General features: G+C 41.0%; 1 protein-coding gene across 1 annotated transcript in view; it reads left to right on the top strand.

The window, feature by feature from the left end:
- Positions 1 to 2,131: 2,131 nt before the first annotated feature.
- The window catches only part of grin2ca (glutamate receptor, ionotropic, N-methyl D-aspartate 2Ca), a 49,514-nt gene continuing 28,427 nt past the window's right edge, over positions 2,132 to 23,218 (top strand). The window contains exons 1-2 of the mRNA XM_061847261.1: positions 2,132 to 2,548; positions 17,418 to 18,019. Coding sequence (XP_061703245.1) covers positions 2,132 to 2,548; positions 17,418 to 18,019 — 1,019 coding nt within the window. The remainder of the gene's footprint in view (positions 2,549 to 17,417; positions 18,020 to 23,218) is intronic.

The raw sequence follows: 23,218 nt of genomic DNA, 5'->3' as shown, positions 1-23,218 counted from the left end.
AGAAGATAAAACAATAGTCACTGGCAAAAGTGTATATTTTATCAGCGATTACTGGAGTTTAGTTGGAGACCTTCTCCGCTCCTTCTTCTTGCTCTTAATTATGCTGCATCTCTTCCAATAGTGCTGTCCGGCATGTTAAGACAATTTGAAACTACACCATGTGGCCTCCATGGAGTCTCATGCGCACGTCAAATCTCCTGATAAGTTTATATGCTACAATCAAGCCGTAGGGACTGCGGTGCCTGACCGGGATTACCAAGGGATTACAATATATTCACCCCACTGGGACTTCATCACATGCTGGATCAGATCTCGCTGACAGGGGAACCGCTGTGCCATGCTCCCCAGTTCCCTCCCAACGGCACTTTGACACTTTTGACAAAAGGGCTGTGACAACATCACAACGTCGGCATTCTGCCGGGGTCGTCATTTCCGTCACCTTCCAGAGGGTGGCGAGGGAAGGAATCGGAGGTTTTGGAAGCAATAAATGCAGTTAGAATTTTGTACCCCAACAAACAAACAAACTTACCCTTGTAAATATTTTAATTTCACTTGTAAAAAAATACAACTATTTCATGTTTAATTTTTTATTGAATTTTATTTAATTACAGGCTCCAACTTTTTTTCCCTTGAGAAAAGTTTAAAGAAATAAAGAAATAGTTTCAACATGACATTTTTTTCTTCTTGAAAATAGACAACTTTTTTAATTCATATGGCATTTAGGGGTACACATGTGAATGATATCTGATTGGACTTTTGATTCTCAGGGTATCGTTGGAAAGAATTTCTCCCCCGGACCCAAAAATTTTGAGGTAATGATGTCAGTTCATGACAAGTGCCAAGTTGACCGTTGGCAGATTAAGTCTGAAAAATTAAGCAACAGCCTCTAGCGTAATGTCACGAGAGAGAGTGTGCTGGGGTGCGGGCAGGCCGGGTGGGGGTTGACAAATCCTCTTGTTCTCCATTTGTTGCATTAAACACTGGCCACCATCTGTTGTGTTGGAGCGCACAACACAACAGCACCGAGGCGGCAGATGCCACCCTAAGAGGCCCGGTCGTCTGCCCCACGCGGCATGCCGGCCGGCGCTCTAAAAATACCCCCTTTGAGCTGCCGTTAATGGCCTCTCGGTTACGGCGCAACGAGCAGCGCCGGACCGATAAAATAAGACAAGAGCACTGATGTGGATTACTGCGTATTTGCACAACACCAACAAAGAAATGACCGCTTTACTGTGAAACTGACTTTAGTGTGCAGGGCAACTCCGTCCAGCGGGTAGTGTGCAAAAAAAAACAAAAAACAGATTTTTCATTCAAACTCCCAAATGGATGCCAAACCTGCACAGAAAAAAAAAGGTTAAAAGGAAAATACACATTTTTTCCCCAAAAAAATCAGACACGACATTTATGATTACTGGGGTCCGAAGGTAAATTTCTGAGTGGGCTGTGACAAAAAAACTTTGTATGAAGTCTTGTGTGTTTTTCTCGTCATTTCTAGTTTGGGGAAGAGAGGCTACGAATGGAAACTTCTATCAAATAAACTGAATCAGCTCTTCGCAAACTTCATGGATCCAGGAAGCCCTGATGGGAGAAAAATTTTCCAAGGATCTCCTCATAATCCTAATGCCAATTTCAAAAATATTGTGTACTTCTTAATGCCACAATAATGAAAATTAGCCTATTTTTGCATTTTAAAGAAATCCCAAGGATTTCTGTTGTAATGTCATGTGAATAAAGTTGCCACCAGGGTGCCACCCCAAAGGAAAATTTAAAAAATACATCTAAAAAGTTAGATCTTTTCAGGATAAAAAGTCAATCTTGTGAAAATAGTTGGGTGTTTTTTTTTCTTGTTGTTTAAGTGGTTTAACATTAGAATAAAGGTAACAAAGGTTACCGTATTTTTGAAGAAGTAAATTGCAAAAATAAAACTTCATTCTCAGAACGGTCTACCTTTTAGTTGTGAAAATGACATCTTAAATAAGACTATACTTTTACCCCCAAGCTAAGACCCTTGTGTGACGGCATTTTGGGGACCACTGAACTAAATACACACACACACACGCATACATAAAAATAGCATATCTAAATTCAGTGCCCTTTGCTGACCCTTTCCTGCAGGCTGTAGGTGAGTGAGATGGGCGTTCATCTGAGCGCCTCCCTCTGGTGGCCGCTGCTGCTGCTGCTGCTTTACAGCGCCACCTCCTGCTGCTCCGGCCGGCCCTTCGGGATCCCGGCGCCCGCTGTGAACGTGGCGGTAGTCTTCAGCGGCTCGGCTTACCAGGCGGAGATTAAGGGGCGACTCAGTCGCGAGAACTTCATGGACCTGCCTCTGGAGGTGAACCCCATCACTGTGCTGGTGAACAACACCAACCCCAGAGCGCTGCTCACTCGGATTTGCGACACGCTCTCCACCAACCGTGTCCACGGCGTGGTGTTCGAGGACAATGTGGGCTCAGAGGCCGTGGCCCAGATCCTGGACTTCATTTCCACTCAGACCGGCGTGCCCATCGTGGGGATCAGCGGGGGCTCCGCCGTCGTCCTCCCGTACAAGGTTAAAATCAAGCTACTATCTACACTGTGTCTTGTGTCCATGTCAAAACCCAACTTTTATCACCAAAAATATTCAAACCAGTGCCAATGCTGTCCTTTGATCACTGTAACCTAAAATGACATTGGGTTGTTTTCACATGACGTCACACGTTGGGCTGCCTCGAACGGTGGCCATTTTCGATCCCCGAGCTACCGTTACTCATACATAGGCAAGGTGAAGGACATTATGTTTCAAACCGCATTTATTGACGACACGACCAACAGCACATCAAGCCCAGACTGACTGTTAGGCTACCTGGCATACACACATCATGGGACTCAGGACTGCGTAACAAAAGCGCAGTATTGTACCCTTGATTTTTTACTCTATGTGACAGAAATCATGAAGGAGGATCACTTACCTCTATGCTAACACGGGAAACGGTGGAATATTATTTTTTCAATATCGAGGCAAACTCCATTTATTCCATTTTTTTTTCAAAAAGTAAAACCTGTATATCAGTTCACCACAAGCAAAGCAAAATGTTTATTTGTTTAAAATTTGATACTGGCAGAAACACAAAAGAATAAAGAAATCCAGTATTTCACAAAATTCTCGAATCTTTCAAGTGACTAACAAAAAACGATCCTAACTGTAATGTTGCCCTTCTGAAAAGAGTATCGATTAAGCTTGTTAGGTTAGTTCGGCGACAGATCAGCGCGATGGAGGTTGAGACCGGGCAGCGGGATAGCAGCATCGGCCAATCGTCCACAAAGACAAATTTCTGTGAAGCACAGAACCCCAGAACGTCCAAAGTCTTTCGTCGGAAGCATTAGACAATGTCCCCGCTTATGCAACCGGACTTGTGAACCGGATCGCGAGGCTTCAGCAAATTGGCGAGAAGTCAGAGGAAAAGTCAGAAGAAGGCTCTCTGATGGTTAGCAAGTTCTCTCATGTGTACTTGAGTCCTGAGACGCCCGTGAAACGCAAAAAGTGCGCATTAGGTAAATGGCGGCCTGCAGTGGTTCAGCAAAAAATGTGACATCAGTGAAACAACCCATAACAACTACTAGAATAGTTATATTTGGGTCAAACTAATGCTGCTTGGGTCCAAGGCCCAATTTGAACGTAAATTCCAGTGCTGCCTATAAAGAACCTTCTCCAAAATTCCCAACAGAATGTAGAAAGCCCACTTTAAGAGTATCAAGCTAACCCTCGGCTTATTGAAAACCCATCTGATTGTGTCCTTTTCGATCCAGGCCCAAGTTTGAACCTACAATCCTCTGCCGTCCTTTCATCACCAAAACCAAAGACCTTTCTGACGCAAAACCAAGCAAACTCAACTTGAATGACACATCATGACACCCATCAGTGGATTGGCGGTCTGTTTATTTGGTCTGAACAAGCTTGCTGAGGTTCTTGTGACCTTTGTTTTGTCAGACGAGACCTAAGTCCCATTAATCTCGCTGTCAAGCTCGTTTCCTCTATCGTGGTTCAATCGGCGACATTCATTTTACGTAACACAGGGATTCTGGAGAGCAAAACTATTAAAAACATCTCTCAAATTGACATTTTTAATCTCAAAGAAAGTAAAAGTCAGTGTTCTCTTGATGTACTTTAAGACTCGGTCAAGGATAATTACATCAACTTCACACAGGATGAAATAATAGCTAATTATCTCATGGCAAGTGCTCTGATTGCTAATTAGCTCAGCCAAAATGGCCATTGGACCAGTACAATCTGTCATCTTTACATGACTTTGTTACACCACTTGACTTTATAGAGTCGATATAGTAAGTTTCTTGGACCAACGTGCTCTACGGTGATGTTTACTCACCTTTGGGGCTCTGCGACCTGTGGCATTGTCAGCAAAATCATTTGAATGTGAAAAACTACGTATGCGCCAATAAAACAGACATACTGACTGTCTGTCCTTACCTTTGTGCTAAAATTAAAGTTGATATGATTGCGATGTATTTTATTTATTTTTACATAAAGAAAAAATCTTGCATGATTAAAATTATTTTTATAAAACAGGGGTACTATGACAGGAGTAAAGTCATATGTTTAATTAGACACCAAAATTTTATTTATTTTAGAATAAAGTCCTTTCTTCATCTTTTTCAAATCAACAGGTGGAATATTGCAAACAAAGTTTTCATTTCAAATAAACTTCTTTAAATATTATATTCTTTGATTTAAATGTCATAATATTTCATTGGAAAAATAGAATATCCTTTTAAGACTTTATTCTCATAACATTACAATTATTTAGCTTTAAAATAAAGCATATATGTTATTGTTATAATTATTGTGATTACAACTTGTTTTTCAAACATGAACAACTTTTTAATTCCTTTGACATTTAAGGGGTACACACATTATATTAGATTATGAGAAGGTTCTTGGAAAAAGTTTTCTTCTGTACGGGGTCCCTAAACCAAAACTTTGCAAAACCCTGCTTTATAAATTTAATAACACCAAAAATATTGTATGTAGTCTTGGGATCATGCTTTTAAGAGGTGCAAAAAACTGGCAATTATTAAAGTTTAGATGGAAAGGTGAGGCGGCTCAGCACCACAACTCACATGTAATCCTTTCAAAATGGCGTCTGTGTTGCTAACATTTCTGGTTCTCAACACATCCCCTAAAGTGGTTTTGGGGTTGAGAATTGATGACAAATACACTATAGTGGTACCTCTTGTACTTTATTGTACAAGAAACTGTACTTACTTAATTTAAAAGAAAAAAAATATTTTAAAAAATGGCAGCAAGAGCGTCTTTCCCACAGTTCTGAGGACTGGGGTTTGAATTCCGGCCACTGCCTATGTGGTACCCGCTGTTTAAGTGACGTGAAAATAATCCATCGTTGATGCACTTTCAGCTGCTTATTGAACAGTGCAAACATTCAACAACACGAAAAGACTCCCCAGGAGCTACTGTGTGCCACAACTCAAGTACAGACGCTCACATACAGACAAATAGGCCAACCTAACTCCAGCTCCTGACTCTTGGGTACACCCCTTAAAGTTATACAGCTACACATGAATACTGCTGTACATACAGTAATTGCACAAAAAAAACTAAACAATAAAAATAAATAAAGTGGTTTTACATATTTTAATATTACAGGACTATTTTCTTTATGAAAAATAAAATAATTATTTTTTTAAAAGAGCTTTTTTCTGGTGGAATGGATTAATGGCATTTGAAGCCATTTCACTGGGGAAAATGTGCTTCTAATTTATGAGTCAACCCAGTATAGCACTCTATCTGCTTTAAAAATTAATTTTTGTACGTCCAGTTTGTACTTATTTATATTTGAAATCTGCAAGTAATTGACCCTCAAACCGCCTTTATTAATAGTCAAAATCCTCATTACAGTCTTATCTTGACTTGTGAGTTGAATTCATTCCATAAACAAGCTACTAACCCAAATTAATTGTACATTAAATGCAACACACACACACACACTGAAATGAGCCGCCTGTGGCTGTGGAGTCGTCGTCGTGTTGTTGAGTCTCATCATATTTACGACTCAAGCGTTAAATGAGCTAGTGAATAATTAAAAGTAAAGCAAAAGTAAAGCATGGCTGTAGACTTCTGCATCTGCTTGCTTTGCTTGAATAAAATTGTCCTGATCGGATTTGCTCGCGTTTGCTTCACCCGTGCAGGACCCCCGATATGCACATTTGTACGCTCTCGTTCAACAAGAATACCTCATTTTCAGAGTGTGAGGTTGCGAGTCCCTCTCTAACAAAAATACAATTACCACTTGGCCGATCTATTTCGCACAGAACGGAGCAGTGAATCTGTTTGACATTGGGTTGACCTTGTCCTCGCGCTGGCCTCGGGGAGGTGATGCCAGGTAGCCTCTAATGCCTCCCGTTCCTCACATCCGTCCTTAACGCCTCTCTTCCAGGTGCGACCCAGTGGAATACATTAGCGCAAACGGTCATATTAAGAAATGGGGACGCTGTGAGAAAGGTGGCTGTTAAGATGAAATAGGAGCGTTCAGCAGTAATTACCCAGAGAGAAACGCTATCTGTGGGTGTATACATCATGTCGTGAGATTTTAAGAGCTCCTAACAGAGTGGAAATGCAGGTGTCATGTTTGACTCAGGTGTAGACTGCAGTAGTGTTGTGCGACTTTTCGCTGATGTTCAGGTGTCTCTCAATGAACTCAGATATTGCAGAAAAGTTCCTTTTATTTTCATTACTTCTACTGGTTTTTCATTTATTAAACCACGAGTTACCAAACTTTTTGGGCCTTCAGATGACTTACATGGAGAAGAGTCCAAAGTATTTGAATAGCAGCACACTGGCCACTAATTAGATTTTTTTTTTTGGAGACACAAGCAGAAAATTTAAAGTGACTTGTCAAAGGTTTTGGGTGTAGGGATCCCTTACAGCAGTATGACTCCAACTCATTGGTGTAGTGCCATGCAAAAATGGGATGCCCTTCGAAATCCAATCGCCAAGGGGGGAATGTGTACTCTATGGCGGCGGTAGATTTTCCTGATCAAAATACATTGGGTAAAGGGAAGTGTGAAGTGTGTGTGTGTGTGTGGGGGGGGGGGGGGTCAGGGATGCACACCAAAACTTCTTTGGATCCTCTCCAGAAATGGGCACCAAGGGCCACCACCCCTTCAACCCCGCGCCCCTGCAGGACGCTGCCCTAACATTAAAATGTCAAGTGTGCAAGTAGAAAATGTAGTACACTGTAAACTGTATTAAATAATCACATCATTTACATTAATTTTCATTCTTACTTATTAATACTTCCACAATCAAGGAAGAAACTACAACGTTTGACATTCACATTTTGCAGTGCAAGTTTTGAATCACACCCAACAAGTTGTAATACTAAAGGTGTCAAGTTAATGATTAAGCCAGCAATGTCAGTATTATCAGCTAATTTCGTGTTCCTTCATGTTGTGGGTATCGACAGCACAATTTGCAGGTCATTACGATGAGGGGGACTCATTTTTACGGTTGTCTCCTCAGGCACTCTAGAATTGTTGGGGAGTGAGTAGGAGGTGACTGTCCATTTCTCCATGTTCATTGTTTACAAGAGTTATGGGAAATCTGTAGGTTTAAGCAATAACCTCAAGACCTGCCTCTTTTCACACATAAAACAATCATAGTCGTCATTTGCTTGCTCATTGCACACCAATTGACAGCAGAGCTGTGGTGCAAAATTGCTGCCTGGCGCTAAACATGAAGGCCACACCGACTGAGCATGAAGTCGGTACGGGTAGAGCATTATTACTATTTGAATCATTTTGTTGTATTAAAGATTTCTTGATGCCGAATTCTCGGTGCAGCTTTACAGATAGATTTTACCTATCTTTGCACAAATGCCTGCTGTCGGGGTTTAGCGTATTTGTCCGTGGTGGCAGTAGCGGCCCTTCTCTTTTTCAAGACTAGATCCTATTTCAAGATATTTGCCGTAGACACCGCATGTTGGAGCAGTGTGATGGCTATTAAGCTTCTCGAACTAACGCTGAACTGGACAGAACGTGGGCAGAAAAATTTCTTGCTAGCAGGAAATTTTTCAGCACTGCTTCTTTTCAATCAGCAAGCCATAAGCAAAGGCATGACATTTGAATTTATTGAGTTCCACCTGAATTGTTCACTTGGCTTGCTTTGTGCTCTTTTTAGGCCTTTTATGAGGAACATTCACAAAAGAATGCACTTGGAATTCCCGTTTCCAGTATCTAAAACCTTCTGATCCAAAGATTGGGAAGAGGAAATGGCAAAAGTTTTGGCACCATCTTTGCACACACTTTCTTAAGGAAAGATTGCCCACACTGACTGTCTTTTCTGGTTAGGTCTTGTCAGTGTCCCACCAATATTTCTCACAATTGAGTTTGAGACACTCACTTGAGCCCTTCTGCAATTTATGCAGGAATTTCTCATGGGTTTTTTTGCTCATATTTGTACCAGGGGCAACGTGTCCCACGCAAAATCCTGAAAAACAAGCCGAGATTGTGGCAGAATTGTGATATTGATGTTGCAGAACTGGCACTGAGTCATGAGTCTGTCTGCCAGTTTAATTTTTTTATTGTTACACTTTTAAGATTATTTCCTGCACGCAGGCCATGTTTTTATTCGTCTTAGATTCTGTAGTGATTCCCAAAGAAGGTTGTCCAGGGTGAGGCACAGGCCGGAGAAGAAGCCAGTAAATTTTCATGAGGAACTTTTTTTACGGTTTTTGTTAACCTTGCAAAATGGACCTTTTTGGACCCTTTTTTCTTAATTTATCAGTGAATAATACATCATCTTTAATGACATTATTAGGCATACACGGGCATTGTGTAAGGCCAAGAAGGGGCCCACTAGAGGGATGATTTCAATGCACACAAATGGTTATTTTTAAAACCCTTTGCGGTGTTTATTGTCATGACATAAACTTGTTGTCATCCAATTCCGAGGGTGTCTGGATTGGCTCCAGCCATTGCAAGGGATCAGTGAATCATGTGTCTGCTCCTGGTTGCCGGGCGGGATCTATCTGACATGGGCCGAGTAGGACACCGGTGTTGGTCCATATGTCACGGCAAAAGAGCGGCAGCCAGAAGTTCCAATTCACAGAAAACAAGGCAGGGATGGAGATGGTTCAGTCATGTTGTCATAGCTTCATCAAATCATTGCACTGTTTTTTTTTTTTTCATTGTGCTTATAAGCCTCTCCAAGCTAACTGATATCAATCTCCGCTTTCCTTTATCTCTTTTGGATGCAATCCCAAGTCTATTAATAGAGCAACCTGAGTCATTGCAGTCACCTTCAGCCAAATTAAAGTTTCAGTTCAGGTAGTGACTCCATATGGCCCCTGTTAAGATTTATAAAAGCGCTGTTTCGCTCCCCCACAAACAGCTGTTTGCAGATAATCGCCGCTTCACCGCTCTTGTCTAACCCTGATCAGGTCCAAGGGTCGCTAATCTTCAGTCCGGCAGAACTTGGCACGCAAGCAGATGCTCCTAAACGGAGTAGTCACCCTAAATGTCGAGAGGTGGGCTCTGAAGAAGTCTCCTGTGGGGCACGAGCTGAGTTTGCCCATTGGACGTAAAGAGTTCTTGTGAACATTTTTGCCCCTCTGAATGTAATCTGAGCATGGAGGAACTAAGCTCTCCACTCAGTGGGTTTAATCTTCTTTAGGACTGTAGACTATTACTGTGAGCTTCTGTGGAAGTCCATCACGCTGTACTGGACTTCAGAATGTAGCATTTTTTATGCGTACTACGAGGGGAATCCTGATGGGTTTGATTATAGTCGAACAGCACACTGGAAAAAGATACCAACTAGCTTTTGAGACCACTGAATACATTGGTATATTCAAGATTATGCGCATCGGCCTCATAAAAAGGCTAAGAGTTAGTGGCGCATTTATTGTTTTTCATGGGATTGTTCTTTATTGTTATTTATGTCCTGTTTTGCATACAACAATAAAGACTTTACCATGCATTTGCGTAGTGTAGTTATGGAGTCTGGCAAATTACATGTGCTTGACTAAAATCCAACTATCGTACCGTAATCAACATTGTACTATAATTTGCTGTTATATGTGGACTAGGTGAATCTGCTTCCTAAAACTGGGTGATCAGTCAACTCTTTCAAACTGCTGCCAGATTGGTGCAACGAAGGCATAACAGGAAAAGCATATATTTGAAGTATCTATGACTGTCACACAAAACTAGTTTCCGTAGTATGTGGTCCAGCAGTCATTGCGACTTCACGCATTCAGATAATTAGCGGGTGTTAACTTCACACCCTGCTTGCAGCTTCCCAACATCCCCTAAAACACAGGCTATTCCGCCTCTGGTACAAGATGAGAAATTGGAAATTTGTGATAATCTTCGATTCTCTACTACGTAGCAGTACCTAGCACGCAAGATACCAAACTGGGAAATGCTCATCATTAATATGACGGAAATAAAGATGTTGAGGTTCTCGCTTGGTGTGAACAGGTTGGATGGGATTAGAAATGAGCTCATTAGAGGGACAGCCAAAGTTGAATGTTTTGGAGACAAGGTGAGAGAGAGCAGACTTCGATGGTTTGGATATGTTCAGAGGTGAGTGAGTGAGAGTGAGTATGTTGGTAGAGGTGTGCTGAGGATGGAGCTGCTAGGCAAAAGAGTGAGAGGAAGACCAAAGAAAAGGTTGATGGATGTTGTGAGGGAGGACATGAGGACAGTGGGTGTTAGAGAGGAGGATGCACGAGACAGTCTTAGATGGAAAAAGATGACACGCTGTGGCGACCCCTAACGGGACAAGCCGAAAGAAAAAGAAGAAGAATACTGCAATTGTGTACATACTGTAAATTGACCCACTACGGTATAAATCCATCCACCCTTTTCTGAGCCTGTTAGCCTCACAAGTATCACAGGAGTGCTGGAGCCTATCCCAGCTATCTTTGGGCAGGAGGTGGGGTACACTCAACTGTTTGTCAGTCAACCGCAGGACATATAAAGAAACAACTACTAGCACTCACATTCCCACCCACGGGCAATTTAGAGTCTACAATTAAGTTGCCATGCATGTTTGTGGGATGTAGGAGGAAACTAGCACTACACGCTGAAAACTCACAGTGGCACAGGAGAACATGCAAACTCCATTCAAATGGGACCAGGATTTAAACACCGGTCGTCAGAGCTGCGAGGCAGATGTTCTAACTCAGGGGTCCCCAGACTTTTTACCACAAGATAGACGGGGTGGAGAGTAGGTAAACATACTCATGTTTGATGAGATTTCTTAACCAAGGGCTGTCGTTGTTTGCACATGCACGGTGAGCTAAAGGTCAGAAAAAATGCCCGTTTTTTTTTTTTTTCCTCCTCATGGCACGCCGTTGCGATCGACCAAAACTGCCTCGTGATTGACTGGTCGATCGCAATCGACGCATTGAGCACCCCTCTTCTAACTAGTCAGCCATGTGCCACCTACTGTATAAATTAAAACATATAAATATATAGTGATCATATTGTATAGGCATCAATATAGAATAGAATAGAATAGAATAGAATAGAATAGAATAGAATAGAATAGAATAGAATAGAATATAGCTTTTCTGTCACTGTCACAGCAACAATGAAAATTAGTTACACAGAGCCGTGCCTGTGGAAATACATTTATATATTTATATACAATCTCATGCCTACACACACTGTATATATTGTACAGTATGTTACGGTAATTAAGTTTGTATTACTGATTATGCATTTTTTGTTGGATGTAATCTACATTTTGTGGGTTTGTAACGTATAATGAAAAATTTGGAATGAATTGAATCGAAATGGCCATCATAAAAGTGGCTAGTGACACATCTTCGGTCAAATTAAAAGCACATTGTGTAGCTTGCAGCGATGCCACGGGGCTGTTGTGTAACGCGCCATCAGTCAACTCTGTGTTAACTGAGTCTGACTGACTGCGTGAGAAGCTTGACTCTGACAAAGAGTCGTCTTCTGACCTGTGAGGCTAATAAAGTGCATTGTGGACTGTGGCAGTCTCGCTGACACAAGTCAGCCTCCAGTGACACCTCCCTTACACTTGCACTCAACTATTTCACTGATAACTGAAATTAATTTACTGTACTGGCATGCCTAAAAGATATAAATGTAGTCTTTTCGAAAGAAAAGATGAAGTATTGTAACCACTTTGTAGTTTGCTGTAACTTTTAAGACACAAAGGAACTTTGGAATATCATGGTACCTTGACTTTTGGAAATTGTCCCCTTTTACACTTATTTGGCCAGGGAAAATAAAATATTTTGGTTTTCAAACCCAACTGATATAAAAACTTCAAACACGGACCGAGAACAGCCACACCAGAGGGTTTCAATTCTCAATTCATTTAAGTTGCCAACTTAGTTACAGATTGACTCAAAATCACAAGTCAAGGGAGCACTGTACTGTATATAGTACTTGGAAGACATTTCTATTTCTATTTTCCTCTCATGGTGATTGAAAGGGAGCGAAAGGGGAAATAAGCGTTTTTTCCCGCGACCGAGCAGAGTCGAGAAAGTGGGTGGATTTAGCGGTGACGTCGGTACTCATAAGATGCTCATACATCACCGAGCGGCCTCTCAAGGACACAGAGGAGCCAGGCGGAACAAGATCACAGACCCACTCACGGTCTCGGGGTACTTGACCCCACTCTCGCCTGAGTTGTGAGGACTCCCGCTCACCAGAGTGCTTTTATCCCACCAGAGAGGAGAAGGTCAAGATCAGCCAGTAGCTTTTAGAACACGACCATTCAAGAGATGTGAGGAAAGTCTTACACTAAAGAGAAAGATGTGCATGGAATCTACTCATAACTCATAGTACATGCCTGCTATTTTTTTAATCAGAAACTCGAGTCTCTTCCTTTAGACAATTGATCTTCTGTCCCTAGGCTACATTCATATGTACGTAGATATTTTTTAAAAGGCAGGTTTGCTTTTCAATTGCAGATATTTTTGAGTTATTCGATTTACCTTTCAAGACTAACAGATTATTGTGTTCTCTGACAATATAAGCACAGAACTTACCAAAAGAAAGACTCTCTTCTTTAACTAGAAAACAAATAGATTGGATTTACACACACACACACACACACACGCACACAGACAAACTCACACACACACAAATGCTGGTGTCTGTTCCAAAAGGGGAGAAAATTTGCTTTTTGTGACATGAAACATGTCAAGCACAAGTGACTTTGACCTCAGACAATGCATGCTTGTTTTTGATGGCAAAATTTATTTTTTTTCATTTATTTGATGTTTCTAATCTTGTCCAACTTCCGATGTGGTGGCATTTCTGTTACTCAAAATAGGTGTGATATAAATTGGTGATGGATTTTTTTGCCGACATTACCAAAGGTGGGACTTGGGACTTGCTTGACCAAAAATACTGTAAGACTTGACTTGCCTTTAACTGAGAATTCATGAGTCTCGACTTGACTTTGACTTGAGCTACGTAACTTGACAAATCCTGTCTGTTTTCAACCAGAAAGCTGAATAAAACTTACAAGATAAGATCCAACACAACTATGATATCTAACGTCATCCAGGACTGTTGAGAAAACCTTCTTGCTGGGTACTTAGGTGGAAAGTATAACCAGTGAACATGATACCAACATGGCCAGATTAGAATATCCAGACATAATGAGCCTTCCGCCAGGCAAAAATTTCAGATTTGGAAGAATTGTTCTCCTTTCCCCTGTAGACAAACAGTTTGTCTTTCAACTTCTGCTTCAAATCAGGGGTGATTTCTGGCCAGGTTGAAACAATGGTCTTCAAAGTGCTGGCTATAGCCTGGCTGTGTTGACCGGGACATCTAGATGACGCCTTGTATGCATTAGCATCTTTGACATGTTTCCACAGGTGCCAAACAGTTTAGGCGATTTACCGCCACTTTGGACTGTGAATACAGCAAAGAATGCATTTGTATTAGTCATATGACTGCATGCATCAGACCATGACTTCCAGATCGTGACGGTCTCTGTGTTTTCGGTCAAATAATTTTCAGCAAAAAATATAACATTATCGTCAAACCGTAAGATCACAGATGAAAAAAAAACTACAGCCTGTCAAAGAGATGGTTTGTATTTCCTCTGTATTTGCTAATATATGGACTTTGCTTCTTGTTGTCCTGGCAAAAGAGAGACACGTGCTTTAGGTGATGAATAAGTCTGGAGCTCCATGAGCACTTAGCCATGTCTGGACGGCCAAGAGTCACTTACAAGATGACGGAGAGGTTCTCGCTGAACATTACTGAGCAGAAATTGAGTGTTTATTTGGCTTGTTGGGAAACAGAAATTTCAATAACTACTGGATGAATATTTTATCAATCTTCTTTTTTTCCTTTCGACTTGTTCCGTTAGGGGTCACCACTGCACATCACCTTTTTCCATGTGAGAATTTCTTCTGCATCTTCCTCTCTAACACAAACTGCCCTCATGTCTTCCCTCACAACATCTATCAACATTCTCTTTGGTCTTCCTCAAACTCTTTTACCAATCAGCTCCATCCTCAGCACCCTTCTACCAAGATACTAACTCTCTCGCGTCTGGACATGTCCAAAACATCAAAGTCTGCTCTCTCTCACCTTGTCAGCAAAACATCCAACTTTGGCTGTCCCTCTAATGAGCTCATTTCTAATCCTATCCAACCTGGTCACTCCGAGTCAGAACCTCAACATCTTCATGTCTGCCACCGCCAGTTCTGCTTCCTGTTGTCTCTTCAGTGCCAACATCTCTAATCCATACATCATGGCCAGCCTCACTACTGTTTTATAAACTTTGTCCTCCATCCTAGCAGAGACTCGTCTGTCATATAACACACCAGACACCTTCTGCCAGTTGTTCCAACCTGCTCAGACCCGTTTCTTCACTTCCTGACCACACTCACCATTGCTCTGTATTGTTGACCCCAAGTATTTGAAGTCATCCACCCTCACTATCTCTTCTCCCTGGAGCTTCACTGTTTCCCCTCCACCCCTCTCATTCACACACATATATTATGTTTTACTTCAGCTAATCTTCATTCTTCTCCTTTCCAATGCATGACTCCACCTTTACAGCTGTTCCTCCACCTGCTCGAAGCTTTCTCTACAGATCACAATGTCATCTGCTAACATCATGGTCCAAGGGGATTCAGATCTAACCTCATATGTGGGGGGGCTCTGAGCTGATCCCTAATGCAATCCCACGTCCACCTTAAATTCTTTTTTCACACCTACGACACACCTCACTACTGTGGTGCCCTCATACATGTCCTGTACTATTTTAACATACAGTGATGCCTCGGTTCTGGACCACAATCGCTCCAGAAAACGGTTCGAGAAGTGATTTGTTCGAAAACCGAATCAATGTTTCTCATTACAATGAATGGAAAAAGAAATAATGTGTTCCAAGTCGAAAACATTTGGCTTTTTAAAGCATTTTTTTAGCTTTTCCTGATGATAAACTGCATAGAAATACTTGTATAGTTTCAATACTTTATATAATAAAATAATTTGAGATTTTTTTATTTTTTAAATGTATGCTTTAGTAGTAGAGTATGCTAGGCTGGGAAGGCATTGCCGTATCTGTAGCAACTCAGCCCCCAGTCTTCTAAACTCATTTTTATGAACAAACATGCAGAATAACTTTAAACAAGCAACTTGCCTTCTTTGGAGCAATGATTGGGGGTTAATACAGTAGTCCTCGATAAGAAGAAAAACAACAGTCACTACCGGGTCATGTCTGTGTACAGAGGATGTGTTGAATACAGAATAACAAAAGTGCTCAGGTTGCGCCGTGCGCGTGATGTCATTTCCAGTTCTTTTGGGTGGCGGGGTGTTTGAATTAACAATAACAAAGTGCATCGTGGTTGGGTCGGCTGCTTGCGCCGTACGCATTATGTTATTTCCGTGTTTTTCGGCGGCGTAAGAATTCACAAAAAGTGCGTCGTGGGTCAGCTGCTCTGGCCTCACGCAATATGTTATTTCCGGGTTTTGTCAGGGGCGATCGAGTACCGATTTTCATTCGAAAACAGAAGCAAAAAAATCTCAAAGTTTTGTTCAAAAACGGGGACATTCGAGAACTGAGGCTTTACTGTACTTTTCTGCCACTTTAAGACTTCCGAATGAAGTACCACAGTTCCGCTCAACTCTCTGTCATAGGCTTTCTCTAGATACACAAAGTCATAGGTAGCTCCTTCTGATCTTTTCTGTACTGAGTCTGTGGTTCTCTTTCTTCTGTTGCTCACAAACACTCACTTCTGTCCTGAGTCTACTCTTTCCCATGATTTATTTTATGGATCATAAACTTTATTCCTCTATAGTTCCCACGGCTCTGCACATCGCCTTTGTTCTTAAGGCATCTTTTCATGCACTAGTATTGTGTTGATCAAGTTGGTGAAAAACTCAGCCATTTGTCCAATTGTCAACAGTACCAACAGCCTGAGCGTTTTTCATCCTTTAGTGCCTTTCAAACTACCTCCTTACTAATCATTGCCACTTAGTGGTCCACTACACCTGGCTCTTTTAGCCTCATTTTCTTCATTTGTTAACTCCCTAAAGTATTCTATTTAGCACACTACTTGCATCAGTTAACACATTTCCATCTATATCCTTAATCAGTCTTACCTGCAGCAAATCCTTCCCATCTACATCCCTCTATCTGGGGAATCTGCAGAGATCATTTTCTCCTTCTGTCGTGTCCAGCCTGGTGTACATGTCCTCATATGCCTCTTATTTAGCCTTCGCCTCCTCTACCTGTACCCTACGTTGCATCTCAATGTAATCCTTTCTCCTCACCTCGGTCCTCTCATTGTCCCACTTCTTAACTAACCTCTTTCCTTGTATGTCTTCCTGTACTTTGCGGTTCCACCACCAAGTCTCCTCGCCGTTACTACCAGAGAATACACCAAGTACTGTCCTGCCTGTCTCTCTGATCAACTACATTTTATCAAGACTATTGATTGGAAATAATAAACTACACATACTTCCTTACTTTACCCAAGTAGATTTTCAAATATCTGTACTCCACCTGAGTTTTTCTCTATGTTTTTGTGTTTGTCAATCTTGGGTTCACCACAACCCCTCCTGGAAGCCATTACCCTATTGTGGTGGAAGGGTTTGTGCGTCCCAATGATTCGAGGCAGTGTCATACTTCCTTGTCCTCAATTCCTTTCACTTCATTTATTAAAACAAGCAAAATCCTTGAAGAGCCTTTATAATGTCTCCAAAAGGGGGCACACATTCCTCATACACACTCTAAAGAGTTACCTGTCACGATGCCAACAGAAAATCATTTCATGTAGCATGTCTTTACAAACCCGAACCCTAACCACCTTGTAGCTGCACATATTCCACATACCATCGAGTCACTGAGTGTGACCACTGAACTGAACATGTTTTTCTTCCCGCAGGCGGAGGGCTCCAACTTCCTGCAGCTAGGCTCATCCATAGAGCAGCAAATAAATGGCATGTTCAAGGTAATGGAGGAATACAACTGGGACAGCTTCGTAGTCATCACCAGCCTGTATCCAGGCTACGAGACCTACGTGGATTATGTTAAGGCCTATATCGATAGCAGCTACTTCATATGGGAGCTCCAGGATGTTCTGACATTCGATATGTCAGCCGACGCCACCAATGACATCCGAGCGCGACGTCTGCTGCAGCAGATCGACGCCCAGGTGCTCCTGGTTTATTGTTCCCATGAAGAGGCCCAGTATCTCTTCACCATGGCGGCCGATGCTGGACTGGTGGGGCCGGGCTACATCTGGATTATTCCCAGTTTGGCCCTGGGCAACCCGGACATGTCGCCACCCGACAGTTTCCCAGTGGGGCTCATCAGCATCATCACTGACCGCTGGAGGATGAGCCTGAGAAAGAGAGTACGGGATGGCGTGGCCATTGTTGTGAAAGGCGTGCAGAGTTACCGCAAGCAGAGGGGCTTCTCTCCAGAGGGACAAAACGACTGCCACAATCCCGTCAAGACTATGTCTACCAATGAGACGCTCTTCAGGTAAGCACAAGACGGAATTGTGCCATGGGAATATATCAGAAAAGGCTGCCACGTGTGATCGAATAAAAGGAATAGACTTGGCAGAAACCTTGAGGTTTTTCTGCTCACGCTGTTTGCTGTTTGGAACGGTTCCATAATTCCTTCCACCTTGTCTAACACCCTATATCCATCTGAAGAAAAACATTACTGAAGCATGATGATGCCAGCAAAGCGCTCCTTCAGGCTTGTGCTCATTATTAATAGTAACATTAGAATAACCACACCCATCTGCAATTTTGAGAGACCATCGAAAACAGTGACTCATATTTAACATGACTTTGAATGTGATTGGTCAGTTCTGATTTGAACACAACCACATCCCAATTATAATGATTAGATTAGATTAGATTAGATTAGATTAGATTAGATTAGATTAGATTAGATTAGATTAGATTAGATTAGATTAGATTAGATTAGATTAGATTAGATTATGGTGGCACGGTGAAGCAGCTGGTAAAGCATTGGCCACACAGTTCAGTTCTGAGGTCCCGGGTTCAATCCTGGACCCACCTGTGTGGAGTTTGCATGTTCTCCCCGTGCCTGGATGGGTTTCCTCCGAGCAGTCCGGTTTCCTCCCACATTCCAAAAACATGCAACATTAACACTAAATTACCCTGAGGTGTGATTGTGAGTGCGCATGTTTGTCTCAATGTGTCCTGCGATTGGCTGCCAACCAGTTCAGTGTGTACTGCATCTCCTGCCCATTGACAGCTGGGATAAACTTCAGCACTCCCCGTGACCCCCGTGAGGATAAGCGGCGAAGAAAATGGATGGATGGATATTATATTACATTATATTATATAGTTTCCAGACGTGCACACTTCTGCGGATATATTATTTCAGTGGTTTTATTTTATTTCCAGTCTTGAAACAAAATTCGTGAAAGTACTCAACTAAATTTTACAGGTGATTGGTCACAGTAGTGGTTGAAACCGTTTTTTTAAATGATTTATCTTGGTAATTTTTTTTATATCACAAAAACCTTGAATTTGGACAGGGCTGTGTTTTTTACTAGTTTTACTATGTTCTGATGACCAACCTTCATTTGTTCCATATTAATTATCCAGCTATCCAAAAATGGCATCCATTTAAAAAGACATATATGAAAATTGCATCCATTTAAACAAATAATAATATAATAACAAATGCATCATTTCGGTTTCAGCAGCAGGTTAACATTCGATTTACCCCCAATTTTGTGCATTACTTTAAGCACGATTGAATGATACAACATCAAATAATTGCTGGTGAGAAAGATTTAACAATATTCCAAAAAAGTCTTCAGCAAAAATATTGCAATTTATCATTGGATTGCTCCCTTGTTGCCCCTGGTCACACACTCACAGTTTGTCGTAAAGACATTTCCTTGGCTGGATATGACGAGCAATTGCCGGCACAAAGTAGTGGATGTTAAGGTTCCCCTCAAAGACATCCGTTCCCCGCTAGTTGCACAGTTTCGTCTCTCCCGACTCCCTGACACAGTAATTCCAATTCCACTACTGCACTTAACTTGCCAACAGAAGCCTTGATAAAATCAACACCAACTGCAGTGAAAACACACTACTGTGCTCTTTTCATTGTCAAGAGTGCAGCAGCATTAAAACTGTTCGACTGCGGTAAACCTAAGGACTATCTGTGAATGGGTGCAAACTCCAAATCATAAATTTCCAATGAAATTGTGTCAGGATGTTTATTTATGTGGCAAGTCATTCATGAATTTGAAAGTGAGGCTCTAGTGAAGAATGCTCTCAGCCAAGGGCTCATTCATATGCATGTTTGGATTGCGTCGGTCTGTGCACACCCACACACACACACACAGAGCGCGTGAGAATCTCATCCAATTGGTTTGTGGGATACGGATCGGGGCCTGGAAAGGGTCAAGGAGGGACAGAGGAAATTGATTAACTCCACGAGGAATCCTCGTTGGAATTATATTTGCTCAGACATGCTCTTCATACATTGCAGGAGATAAATCTACTTACGTTATTTTTGGTGGTCTGCCATTTTTGTGTTCAGCTGTCGTGACACCAAAAGCTGTTTTTCCCGCTCAAGTGACAATTATTTTAAAAAAAGTGACTAGGAAGTTGATCCCCACTAAGAATTAGACAACAAAAGCGAAGTCATTTGTAGAGGTGCAGCTATAAAATAATCTTAAATTATTCTCCCGAGTATCCCATTTATTAGTTGAGTAGTTGGATAAAAATGTATTTCACTTCATTTAACAACAATACCACTACAGAATATGGAGATGTGTATGTAATATGTGGGGGGGGGGTAAAGTTTTTTTGTTTTTTTTTACTACTTGGGGTCCCCATCATGAGTCTGCCATTCTCTACTCTGACATAAATCATTTTACACTTGAAATTATGTGAGTGCTGGGATGCACATCTCATAGAAACAATGAGTCCCAATCCTGGAACAATTTATCATAATGGAATACAGATGCTCTAACCCTCTGCTGTATGACAGTTCTTGCTTCGCAGTCTCCCTTCACTGCAGATTATTTTTGCAATTTTTTTTCTCTTTTATACTGTTATAAATGATATATATTTATACTGGTATCATGATATTACAGCATACAGTAATCAACACACAGTTTTGGAACCCATCAACTGTGTCTGAGATGGTTCAAATGTAACTACAGTACATAGTACATTTTTTGAAATAGAATTTCATATTCTAAGAGCTACCTTTACTTATCCACCACTTCTTGCCGCGTGTTTGGTGTCCCTTAAACTGTGTCCTCACCCGCTGCCATCCATCTCATCACGCCTTTATACGTCTGAGGCGGTGGGGGATTGAGTGTTGAGTGGTGAGGGGGCGGGGTGTCACTGGTGACAGACAGGTGTGGCCTGTCCTTGGAAATCCTAAAAAAAGATGTTGGAATTTGTATGTAGCAAAGACATAATTGTAGCAGTACAGCCAGTTTTGGTTAGAAGATTGACCATAAAGAAATAAAGCTGCAGTAATACCACTGTGATGTGGAAAATTAAATGTTGGCTAGATGAATAAATTTCTACAGATTTTTTTTTTACACATTTTAATCGGTTAAGAAGTCATGAATTTGAGATTAATTTTCTTGAAAAAAATCTCCATTCATGTCCATTTATTCTTTTAATATTGAAATTTTTTAACTGAATTTTTTTTAGTAAAGAAATGTTAAATTTGAGGGATTAAAAAATATAGCCAATCAATTGATGAGGGAATTTTCTTGTGGGAAATGTTTGTTCTGGAATTTTCTCATGGAATTCCAGCACAGTATTTTTTTTTTGTTAAAAAGAGGTACTTTATATTGTTGAACATTTTAAGATGTAGTGATTTGAATTTTCTGTGAAATTGCATATTTGAGGTGAATTTGATTTAAAAAAATTGAATTGGGGGATTTTATCAGTGAAAATCATTTGAATATTGTGGAAATGAAAAATTAGGAATGTTTAGCATTTACAACACTGATGTGACATGAATGGGAGAAATATTGAATTATTGAATATGAATATTTATCCAGTAATTGTCAGTGTTTTTTTCCCTAGGGAATAATGTAAATTTGTCTTTCTTATTGTTATTTGAAATACTCGGAATGCTTCATATTTTGAATATCAAGGTTTTGAATAATTTGAGAAATGTTGAATGTGAAGTGAATTTATTTTTATTTTTTTCTTCTAATGAGGGTAAGTGGTAAGGAAAGTTTAACGGATGGATGAGTTCTGGAACAGCAATAATTCTGTGAATGTGTACAAGACACTTGCCCAGAAATCCCAACTGATGTGAATATTTCAATGTGCGAATGTTTGCTCTTCAGCCTCGAGCAGTTGTCACCATATGCGGCAGAAAGCATATTTTGTATTCAAACAAGGTTGTTGGGGGACACTGGGGGTGGGTTATGTTGCTAATGGGCCATTTCTCTGATGTCATCTCCATAGGGGAGACGACTTGATCTTGTGTGAGGCCAAAGTGTCAGTGGGGGGGGGGGGGGTGGAAACGACAGAACATTATCTCGGGCTTTGATTATGCACCAATCCCCTTTTGAAATAACCCCGCGGGCACAATTTGGGCTGCTACATACTGAAGGTTGAGCATAAAAAAGGACGCTCTCGCTACTGCCTTTGCATTCTTGCACATCAAACAGTAGCAATCCCAATTGTGCTGGCGCCATTCCTGTTTGGATAATGAATCAGTTAACCTGTCAATTGGATGATCACAGATTATCCGATTTTTCACCCAAGCATGCGCACTTTCATCACCTCCGCTGGAGCGACGCTTAGGGATGGGAGGAGCAGCGCCGGGGGTCTGATTTTACGGCCATGGAAGTGATGAAAAAAAGCGATCAAAGGAGGCTAACGAAACGGAGGAAGTGAAGTTATTAAAAAACACAATATTGTTGCCGAATCCAGATGGAAATAACTGGCACAACCTTATGTCAGAATAGACAAAAAAATATTTTTTTGAAGCGACCCTGGTCCATCTCGTCCGGAGTTCTCAAGGTTTAAACAGCTCCTGTATTTTCAATTTTAGATTATCTATATATTTAGTCAATGCCTGATTCATTTCTTTTAATAATGACTTAGCAGAAATAACAGCACAGAAATTACACAGTTTAATGCGTCTTGTCATTTGTAAGAAGCTCACTAAACATATTTTGGGGTGTTTCTTAGCACAGAAATTAATTGCCCTTGTTTGTGTGATATCACAGAGAAAATCTGCTCAAGTAAAAGAGTCTAACTGAATTATTTTTAAACTCATCTCTGTCCCTGTTAAAATTATCCACCCACAAGCTCTCGCAGGCCAAAATTTTCAGGGGCTTTTGAAGACGATGCGTCAAAATTACCATGACAAACGTCATTTGCTCTCAAAACTTAAATAGCTCGAATGGAACATTATTCATCAGAAGGAAAGAGTGAGAGGTAGAATAAGGAATCTACTTCAGTAATCTTTTTTTATTTTGATGAATTAATTTTTTATGGAGGTAATTTTTACGCATTCAAAGTGCTGATTCCGGATTTATTTCTAGAAAAGTTCCACAAAAGTGATCAACACTTATCACAATAAAGTGAAGTGAAGCTGAACATTTACATTTCACACTTGTGAACATTAGCGTTCCAAGACAAGCTGGCTGAAACCTTCTTCCATGCTTTCCAATTGAAAAATTTACTTGATAAAATG

Source organism: Syngnathoides biaculeatus, chromosome 16, assembly GCF_019802595.1.
Source record: "Syngnathoides biaculeatus isolate LvHL_M chromosome 16, ASM1980259v1, whole genome shotgun sequence".
NCBI classification, from domain to species: Eukaryota; Metazoa; Chordata; class Actinopteri; order Syngnathiformes; family Syngnathidae; genus Syngnathoides; species Syngnathoides biaculeatus.
The sequence above is the reverse complement of the archived record's forward strand: the minus strand, read 5'-3'. Positions and strand labels throughout refer to the sequence as shown.